At 40.1% G+C, this 11055-nt stretch overlaps 1 protein-coding gene across 1 annotated transcript in view; it reads left to right on the top strand.

Moving 5' to 3' along the window:
- Window positions 1-9548, top strand: part of CERS6 (ceramide synthase 6) — a 110893-nt gene extending 101345 nt beyond the window's left edge. The window contains exons 9-11 of the mRNA XM_009274999.1: window positions 5236-5392; window positions 6405-6428; window positions 9387-9548. Coding sequence (XP_009273274.1) covers window positions 5236-5392; window positions 6405-6428; window positions 9387-9548 — 343 coding nt within the window. The remainder of the gene's footprint in view (window positions 1-5235; window positions 5393-6404; window positions 6429-9386) is intronic.
- Window positions 9549-11055: the final 1507 nt, after the last annotated feature.

Here is an 11055-nt window from a genome sequence, read left to right as displayed (position 1 = left end):
ATTTTTTTTTTTTTTTTTTTACCCGTCAGTTTTATGGGATCTTTTAACCAAGTAGTCCATAGTGTTTTATAAGCAAGCTAATGAATTAATTCTCCCAGCACCTTTGTGTGGCAGACAAGATGTGCCAATACCTTCTGCCCATCTTTAACAAAAAGTAAACTATAGAAAGAAATTAGAAAATTTTTTGGATCACATAGTAAGTTAATAGAACAACTAAATCCAGAATTTAGGACTCATGACTCTTTGTTCTCTGGTCTAGAACACTTTTTGCCATGTATAATGGAGCATAAACTACTATGTTTTGAGGCAGAAGTAAGTGCAATTGTTAATTTTTTTAAAGGAAAAATTCAAAAAAGCAGAAACTTTGAAGCATTGCTCACAGTAGTATTGTTGGATTACTTGCACTAACTAGGATCTGAATTTCATTAATGCCCACCTAGATGTAATTATCTATTTGCTCTGAATGCAGTATTGAAGGATGCCCCAGTGCAGCTGGTTATGGTGCAATATAGAATACTGTTGTCTAATATACACTTGTTAAAGGAGATAAAGACATTTATTCTGAATTATTTAGACAAGCTGGTATCACATTTTGCTGTCCTTGGTTATACTTCTGGCTATTGCACTGTGGTAACAACATGCCTTTCACTCAGCATGTTGCACGCGCAGTATGTTGGTCACTGAACAGTGCTGCAGAAGTTAAGGCAACGTGCAGTGGCACTCATTTCAGCTGCACAGTTTCTACTCCCATTGGCTGTGATAATAGTGCCCATCACCCTGCTATGCTTCATTCTGTGGAGTTTATCATTAATTTCCTGCCTGTCTGGAAGAATACCTACTCTTTCCACATGGCCTTCATTCTTACTTCCTTTCATTCCTCGCGGGATCCTTTCAGAAACAAACACAGCATGTTTTTGCCAATTCTCAGACAAATGTAAATAAGCATTTTACTCTTCCACCCATCCCTCTCTTTCTTTATCTCTCTTCCTTCATCTCCCTTTTCTTGTTCCATCCCTGGCGCAAGACAAGTGATCAACTTGCCAGGTATTAGTAACTGCTATCGAAGAGCCTGGACTTGTGCCCACTAAGTTGAGGGGAGGGAGTGTAATCTTACCTGAGTCAGTGTATGGGCCTGTTGCCAATAGCCTCCCAAGTACTGCTTAGCTGGCTAGATAAAGAGTTAGATGGTAGAGGAAAAACCTGTGTTATTGTTGATGTGATGCAGTTGATTGTTTAGTAGTTGTTAAAAATGTGTTAATTTTATTCTGAGTATTCAATTAGAGCAGTAGTACAGTAAGTACAGAATTACCTCTCCCAATGGCTCAGATATTGTGGCAGCATTCCTGAAAGTCTACCACAGATTTCTGTAAGACTAGATTGGATCTTAAGTGGTTAATTTGTTTTCATTTGCCTTCATCAGCCACACTACATAATTCAAAATGCTAAACTAAGAGCTTCACATAGCCAGGTGCACAACCCCGCTTGGGATGTATTTAATGAGAGAGAAGAATACCTTCCATGGGATTCTGTTGTTTTGCCCAGCTATCAAAATCTTTCAGGGCCTCAGTTGCTACAGTCTAGAACCTATTTTCAAAAGCAGAAGCTAACATTTTGTTTCAAATTGAATAGACCTGAGAAATGCGGACCAAAGTTTTCAGAGAGGTCGAGCACTTGCAGCTTAAAGTAATTTCTCCCTGTGAGATCAAGTCCAGCTGTTTCAAGTCAGATAGCCAAGAATCAAAGTTGCCGCCATTCATTATGAAAAGCTGGGATTTAACCACTGGAGAGCTTTGAAAAATTCCAGCAAGCATGTTTGCAGATTTAAGTGCCTGACTGCCTTTTTGAGTATTTGAACCTAAGATTTATTTGCATATACATCCCATAGGCACTTTCTCCTTCATGTAATCCATTCTCATGCTGCTTTTTCCAGTCCCTGTTATTTGTGTAGCTGGTTAAAATGCTTCCGTTGAATCCTTTCAGCAGTGGAATTGGTGGAAACTTGTCTAACCTTTCTTCCCTCCCTCCCTCCCCCTCTTCCTCAGTCTGTACAAGTAGAATTTCTTTCTGTGTTCTGCCCCCTAACCTTATGATTTTTCTCCCCATTTCAGACTTTTGACATGAAATAATTGATTTATTCTGAGAGAGAAAGCTTTTCTCCGTTTTCTCTATAGTTTTCTGTATTTTTCATTCAGCTTCTGCTCAGCCCTATGTGCTTAGACATAGCCTTAGCTCCGTCTGCACACCTAGCCTGCACATCAAGGTCACTGACCTCTCTTAGCATTGCTGAGCAGTCAGTGAGATCCTTTATGCAGCTTTAATGGAGAGTTCCAGTCCTGTCCTTAGTTTGCCAGACATGAGCACGTTAGAAAGAGGTCTGCTTTTTCAATGAAGGCTTATTTCCCATATCTGATACACAGTACATGAGTCATTTGCACAGTGAAACTGCTTTTGGAACCAGAAGCACTCTTTTTGGCCTTGGTATCTTCCTGATGTTTCGGACTTCTGCAAGAATGGACCGTCTGCATCTCTAAGCTGCTTTTTTGACTTGACTCCTACGGAAGTCCCCAGAGTTGAATTTGGTCCAGTGAATGAAAATATAAACAGAAACCTGTAGAAACTGCATTTACAATTCTGGAGCATATAAAATTTTAGACATAAAAAAAGACAGTGGGATGTAAACAATGGTAGCTTTACATACAGGAGTTGTTGATTTCAAGTTTGAATTTCATATAGTGGTTAGGACTAAAATAAGTACTGGTGAAGTAAACCAGTGCTGACTACAGCTGTGTTTTGATATGCATGAGAGTGTCCCCTTGAATTATAAAGTGGGGTATTGCTGTGCCATGTAGAGCTACCATTGGCAGAACAAATTACACAAAGCTGCAACTGAAGAGTTTTAGCTGACAGAAGCAATAATATGATGGGGTTTTTGCAAACTGGAAAAGTTTCCTTTTCTGATGTTCACTCCATAAACAGAAGACAGTGTAAAAACACAGCTGTATAGTAAGGTTATAAAACACCCATTTCTCAATAAATTATGAAGCAAACATGCAGTTTAGTGTAAGAAGGCAAAAATAAAAAGGTAGAAAATTTATTATGAAATGCCCTACAGTATTAAGGCCAGTGTATTAGAAATCACGGGTTGCTTTTTGACCAATGCTGTTTATACACATAAATCATTACCACTAAATGTTATATTCTGGGTTTGCTGTCTGTATGTACTTCTTATTAATACTACTTGAGCTGATTTTTATGTTGTTGGAAAGGATTGTGGCAAATATGATTGCTTATTAAAAAGCTGAGCCCAGTATCTCTAACTTTTCAAATGAGAACTGTGCTGTTCTGGAGCCCTTACAGGACCTCACTTACGTCTCCTGCCTTCAGACAAAGCTGGCACAGCCCAAGGGCTGTGCAGTCGTTTGCTTGATTAAATGTGCCACCTAGTGGCTAGCGGGTGATAGTTAATTTAAAAAAAGAAGAACAACATAAAGCCAATGGACTTTTTAATGCATTTTTACACCAGCAGGGAAAATAGATGGAGGTTGACAAATCTTTATATTGCCTTCTTTTTCTCCCCCTAATTAAAAGGCATTCAGAGATCACTATTTGTTTCAAAAAATGCCATTGTTTCTACTGTCCGTTGTCCACTCTCTGTTCTCGGGCTGTTTGCTGAGGTCCAGATTGAAATTGTCTGCTATGGTGGAGTATTTGGGCAGAATAATTAGTGCTGTATTCACAAAGCTTCAGAAGTTATATTGTAACATCACTGTTACTGCCTGCACCTGAAATGTTGATTCTCAAAAACTTGGTTCAAATGCCTAGAACTGCCCGAATTTCATAGAATCATAGAATGTTTTGGGTTGGAAGGGACCTTTAAAGGTCATCTAGCCCAACCCCCCCTGCAATGAGCAGGGACATCTTCAACTAGATCAGGTTGCTCAGAGCCCCGTCCAACCTGACCTTGAATGTTTCCAGGGATGGGGCATCCACCACCTCTCTGGGCAACCTGTGCCAGTGTTTCACCACCCTCAGTGTAAAAAATTTCTTCCTTACATCTAGTCTAAATCTACCGGTTTTTAGTGTATAAACCATTCCCCCTTGTCTAATCGCAACAGGCCCTACAAAAATGTCTGCCCCCATCTTTCTTATAAGCCCCCTTTAAATATTGAAAGGCTGCAATAAGGTCTCCCACCCCTTGCCGCCCCCAAGTATCCCCGCTAAACCTCGCTCTTGCTTGTACACAAGTGGTGTGCAAATTGGATTTTGTGCTAAAAGTGGCCACCAGAGCTACCCAGTACCTTAGTGGTTAGTGCAGGCACCCAGGATGTTCAAGATCCAGGGTTAAGCCCCTTGACTGGTTGATTATTTTGCCTTTGGATTCCTGTTGGTGCTGAGGTTTTCAATAAATAAGAGTTTATGTTGGGACACTTAGCCAAAGCCCCCCCCAGATTCTTACAAAACCCCATGAGGCTGAATCCTGCTGCGTGTGCCATTGTTTCACATGCCACTGAAGTCTCACTTTAATTGAATGGTCTCAGACTGTTTTCAGTGCCACACAGCACATCACTCGCCTTGCTGATACCAAGAGGGCAAAGATATCCATAGCTGTCTACACTGAAACAAACCCATCGGCTTTGAGATTGGGTTTGGGAGAGAGGGCTTCACATGGGAGTACCTAGGTAACGTTGCCTGGCTTTTGGTACAGGTTTGTCTCGTGTAACATGAGAGAGGTTGCAGCTCACTGTCACAGCCTGGGAACATGGTTTGAAGAACATGGTACTGCATGTGGGTTGCACTGTAGTATAACAGTCCTCATACATGCTCTTACCCTGTGCTAATACGGGGGCACCAAACCCCTACTGGAGGCAGTTGAGATGGAAAAGCTTTATTTAAAAAAATGGAATAAAGTAATCTTTGTTATTAATCAGGGAAGGAGTTATTTGAGACAACCCACACCTGCCAGCTTTATAAAAGAAGAGAAGAAATGCACACTGAGGATCTTTGTTTTCTATATGTGATGTTTGCAAAATGAAGTTAAACACTGAAGGCAACATTTTGATGTTGTTTTCTCTCTGGAGACACCTGTGTGATTCAGTCCAAGTCACTATTACTCTGAGAACTAACTATCCATGTGGATCCCATCTAATCAAGTACTTGTCACCTTGATTTAAAAAAGGCTTCTTGTAGATTGTTGGCTTAAGGAAAGTATTATTTTTCTGTCCCTTTCTCTTCTAGGATATTAAACACAACATTGTTTGAACTGTATGAAGCTCTGGGCAATTTTCCTGCTTTGTGGGTCTTCAACGTGCTGCTTGTGATTCTTCAAATTCTGCACTGTTTTTGGTCTTACCTAATCATAAAGGCAGCCTACAAAGCTATTTCAAAGGGCAAGGTAAGACAGCACAGTTCTGTTTCATGTTTAGGGTTTTAACTTTTTCAATATCAGTACAGGGTCACTGACTTTTTGGTTACTTTTTCTTTCTAATCCGTAACACTTTACTAAGACGCATGTTTTATGTAAACTCTTCTTTCCTTTCATGGAAACTTTTTTCCACTCCTTCTAACAAATGTCAGATAAGTTAACATTCTCTTTATAGTGATTGTATTTATATGTGCTTCCACACTTCTTTTTTATAATCTGGTACACTGAACCAAACTACATTAGGGAAACTGGATTGAAAAAAACAAAGCAAACGGCTTTCTTGGGGCTGCCAGTTCTGTTTTTCTTCTTTATAGTAGTTGTTAGCAAAGTGTTCATTTCCCAGCTGGTAGTGATAGTAGTAATAACACAAATGGAAATTCTGCTGCCTTTGCTAGTGGCAAAGTTACAAATCACAGCCTCTTTTGGGTTTTTATATTAATGAGGTTCTGCAAAGAGCTATGTACTTTCTTTCTAGGATTCCCACAGCAAGACCATTAGGGATAAAATTTAGTGTCTTGCTGCCGTTGATATATTTGATGGGAAGATATGGTTCACAGAAATGCTAGCCCCATTACACTTGCTGCGCAGATACGGCATTCACATTTAGATGATAGAACTAACGCTTACAGATCATGTAAAGTACAGGGCATTTTGCCCTTAAAGAGTAGAGCGCATGAGTAGATGTTTTAGACATGTGACCGCCCCCAAAGTGAACGGGATTGTTCTGCAGAAAACTGCTTTCTATGAATGTACTGGAGAGCTCAACCTTGCACTGGACGGAGCCCAGAATCTGCCACTTGCTCTGTATGAAAGACAGTGCATTCGTGAACTGTATTTTGCCTGGAAGCCACACTTCAGTCTCCTCTGCTTTTAGCGATTAATAGCCTCGGCTGTCCTGTCTGAATTACGAGTGACTTCAAAGAGTGCTTCGTACTCTTTCTTACTCTGCTTGTTTATCCTTTCCCTTGTGCTGTGCTGGAAGGCTGGGAAGTGGAACCCCTTGCATGTAAGTTTCTTTAAATTTACTATGCAAAAGATTTATTCTGTGCAATACTGGTGTTTGTGGGGTTTTTCTTAGTTTGTAGTTTCTGCTTGGTATTTTTATCCATTGTTTGTGTTTATATATTTAAATGAAGGCTATCTTTAAAGGCCATTTTTACTTCTTGCCTATGCATTGCCTAATACCATTCAAACCCGCTTCTACCTGTAGTATCTGGATGCTGTTAAGTTACAACCTTTTTTACACATATATATCAGCAGGATAAGCAGCTGCTCTGTCCACCATTCAGGAAGCATACTTGAGATGTAAGTCCTCTGCCTTGTAGTTCAAACAATTGCACAGGAGAAGATTTAGATTGTACTAGAGCAGAGTTAGACACTCGCAGTAAGACAGTGACCAGGTTAAAGATGCATATGTACAACATATACGCGGAGGATTCTTCTTCCTTCAGATCTTACTTCCTCACTTGCAACCCCGTTCTTTCCATTTCTGCAGTAAAATAAGCAGTGTTTTCACAACACATTACAAATATCTTACAGTAGATCTTCATCCTTAATTATTGTTTTGTTTTTGTATTACAAGTATCTACCTTTGGAACAGCTCAGCTGATAAAGCAATTTATTATCATTAAATTTGTAACTAATCCTGATCATGTCTTTCTTACTTGCTGTTATGCTTAGGAGTTTTATAAACCTAGATATATATTTTCTAGACTCCTTCTGTAGAAATTGCTCCAGTGCATTCTTTTGGGGATAAACAAAGAGAACTAAGTACTGCAAGGTGCGTTGCATTCATATCAGGTTTTAAGTGCAAAGACCCTGGTATGTTGCTGCATTTTAAAAATAAAGAGAGCAGATCACATGTTTAATAGAAGTGGCTGCAGCATAGAATCTTCTTTTGATTGTTTGGCTTCGGTGCAGGACTCTAGCAGAATAATTGGCAGTGAATCTAATATATTAAGAGAATTTAAGATGATGCAGAATTTTTCGATCATCTGGTCTGCCCTCACGTCAATCACAGGCACTCAGTAACCTATGCTGGGCCATTCTCTTCTGTCTGATAAAAGGATAATTCTAAGTGTATTTCTGTATCCCCAACAGCTTTAATATAGTCCTTTATATAAAAGACTGAAGTAATCTGTTAATTGAAGCTGTGTAAGTATGGAATCAAATTTCTGACCTCAGCTGAAGTCCAGTTTCACAGGTGTCAGAATTGCGGGCTTGCTAGACATTGACATTAAAAACTTCACTTATTAGGAGGTACATGGGAACTGTGTGTTTCTTTTTTCTCTGTTCCCAAGCTGAATAGCGTCACTCAGGTACTATGGTACTGCAAGGATGGTAGCAACATTGGGAGCCCCAAAGGCAAATGGCTGCTTCTGAGGCGAGAGCTGGAGAGCAGAATTGTCATGAGGGCTTTCTGGAGTAGAGGAGGATTACTGTAAGCAAAAAAATTACATGCAGTGGCCCTGTTCTTTAATTGTTTTGATTTTTTTGTGAAAAAGACTCACCATGTGTTTTGCCCCCTTTATGTCCATTTGCTATAGTAAAGTCAATTGTAATTGCCCGATGTGGCAACCGGCACAGCATGGATAGATTCTGAATGAATTAGGAAGCTCAGTGTCGTACCCCTATACAAACAGGGGTAGAAGCAGGCATGGAAAGCTGCATCTTTAAAGCTGCATGCAGCTTAGACTTCAGACCTCTTTCCCTTGAGCTTTTTTTTTTTTTTTTTTTTTACTTCATCTGATGCACTCTTACCAGTTTTGCAGATTTTCAAGATCAGACTGGGTAGAGCTCTGCGTGACCTTATCTGACTCCACAGCTGACCCTACTTTGAGCAGGAGGTTGGGCATAGACTTCCTGAGGTCCCTTCTGACCTGAGTTATCCTATGATCCTACACATTGGTAGTGCCATTGTTGCCTCCCTGGGAAAAACATCCCATTAAAAACAGGGCAGGCAGAGCCTTTCCTTTGCAGGATTTTCTTTTCTGTTGCCCTTGTTTGCTCTTCTTAACCAGCCTGTTGTTGGCTTCCTCATGTTTTTACTTGTTTTGGGTGCACCTGACGGAATGGGGTGAAGCAAAGTCACCTCAGGGATTCTGAAGGGACGCAGCTCTCAAACTTAGTGATCTTCCTCTATGACCTTCAAAGAGCTCTACAAAGGAGGAGAGCAGGCTCCTTAACCTAAGGAACAGCATTCACCCAGTAAACGGGTATAAACAGGCAGGAAGGAAGTCAGCTGGAAATTAGCAGGAAATCCCTAGCAATTAAGGTCAGTCTGTTTCTGAAACAGCTTTCCAGTGACATGACTGGGCAGACGGTTGGACTGCTCAAGTACGTTTGTGGTTCCTGTGACAGGGACTGAAGTGGACTATATCCACGGTTTCCAAGCCCCATTCTCACCACTTGCCTGAAGTCAGAGACTTGAGTTACCTAGTGCAGTGAGTTATGTTTCGGCCAGTACTCCTGTCTCCTACTGCTAGCCCGTAGCACTGTTCCCTGGAGCTGTGTGGCCTCTAGAGAATAAGTTAGGAGGTGAGGGGGAGGAACTTGGGTTGAATATTTTGTATTATCAGGTCAAAGAGAAGCACCCCAAGGAAATAAAGTTGTAGTAGGAGGGCAGAGGGATGGGTGCTCAGTTGAATTTGGGCACTTGGATCGTTGGTTCCTTTAGTGTTTGCACAACCCTTTGCTTTGAGCACTGTGCCCTCACTTTGACACACTACCTTCAATGCACCAGTGCAAAGTTCTCACCCTGCCTTTGCATGTGGCACATGTGTCTACAGGCATCCGTGTTTGAAATGAGTCCAGGCAGACAAAGGCAGAGAAGTGTGCCAGAGCTGAGATAGCCTTCAAAGCTCAAATTGAAAAATGTTTGAATTCTCTGATTCTGGCTTGAACCAAAAAGCTCAGTTGTTTCCCTACAATCACCTACTGCTTGCTTTTTTTTCAAATTCTACAGGTAGCAAAGGATGACCGAAGTGACATTGAGTCAAGCTCAGATGAAGAAGAAACAGTACCTCGTTCAAAGACCCTGCACAGCACTATCACCACTAATGGGACCGGTGGTTCCAATGGGACAAACGGGTATCTTACTGGTGGCACTTGCTCAGAGGAGCATTAATCCTTGAGTTCAATCATGAGACACGAACAGAATGAACTGTTTGCTACTGGAAGTAAATTATAAGTTGTGAATGCGGTTTCTTCATATATCTCAGCATCAGAAAAAATTAGGAGTATCAAAGCATTCTGATAGCGCACTGCCATATTTCTTGTTTGTGAATGAAGACAACACACCATTCTGTATACGTAGGCATGCTGTATGTGTATGTAACTGACACGATGGGAGCAGTATTTTCACTTGTACTGTCTTTGAAATATTATTTATTTTGTATTCTTCTGGGAACTTCTGGACAAAAGGGAATATCCATTCTAAAACTTTATCTCTTGGGATTCTCAGTGGTGGAGAGCATCATGCTCAGATCTCTTCTGTCCATCCCTGTTGCTTTTGCTGAGTCTGCTACAAGTAATAGTTGCTTGATTTGTTACTTACAGTAAGATAGAACATAGCTTTATAGATTCTAGATCTGCTTCAGGTATTTTTGCTATCTTTGTGTTTTAAAGCGCTGGTTTTGAAATTGCCTATCAAATCACAGTGGCCGTTCCTCCAACATAAAGTTTTAAAACACTGGATTGTTATTTTAAATAGTAGGTAATGTGGTCAATTAGCAATTCAGGGAAAAAAAACTGTGGTGATTGTGGGATATTATTTTAGCATAATTTAAAATTAAATTTGGTGGTTAATTGCATTAGAATTAGACTTGATTAGTTGTGCAAATACCCAAAAGCATTGATGTCAACAGTTAGGATAAACTCATTCTCACCTTTTTTTTTGCCTTGCAATTTTTGACCTCTACACATTCTAGCTTTTTGCAGATTCCATGTTGAAAGGTGTTTGTTCAAGTGCACAGTTGTGAATCCAGACCTCATTCCTGAAACTGTTCTTGCACGTTCAGATGGATGAGAGCAGGGGTGTAATGGAAAAAACATCAGATGAAAAGTTCATTGCTTCCTCAGACACAGTTCAGTCTAGGTATCATTCATATAATTATTGCCACTTTCTTAGTAGGCTGAAGAGAGAGAAGGCAGAATGTCATACGTTATTAGAAGTAGTTTATTTTAAATGCATGAAAACTTGAGCAAAATTCACTTAACATAATTCACAGCAAACTTTGAATGCTCAGCAGTATTTCCTCACCTCTAGAAATAAAATTAAGGGTGTTTATAAAATAATTTTGCTCTCCTTTTTCATCCAAGATTTACAAACTGTGTCCCAAAGAAGATGAAGTAACACCCAAAATAAACACCTTTTTTAACATTATATACACGCTTCTTCCAGTCTCTGGATCTCTAGATCAGTGTTTGATGTAGGATGCTAAGGATCATACAACTCTTGCTGGACACTTTTCTGTGGTATGTGACAGCAGTGCCAAAAGTAGGCGAGGTTCTTGAGTAACAGACTCTATGCAACCTACTGTTCAACAGTATTGTGTATGTGCACACAGAACCAATGTGCTTATAGACCAAAGACTTATATATATTAAAAAAAAGAAGAAAGAAAGAAAAAAAAA

This window comes from Aptenodytes forsteri, unplaced genomic scaffold (assembly GCF_000699145.1).
Source record: "Aptenodytes forsteri isolate BGI_AS27 unplaced genomic scaffold, ASM69914v1 Scaffold255, whole genome shotgun sequence".
Lineage (NCBI taxonomy): Eukaryota > Metazoa > Chordata > Aves > Sphenisciformes > Spheniscidae > Aptenodytes > Aptenodytes forsteri.
Note: the sequence above shows the minus strand (reverse complement) of the source record. Positions and strands in the feature narration are given on the sequence as shown.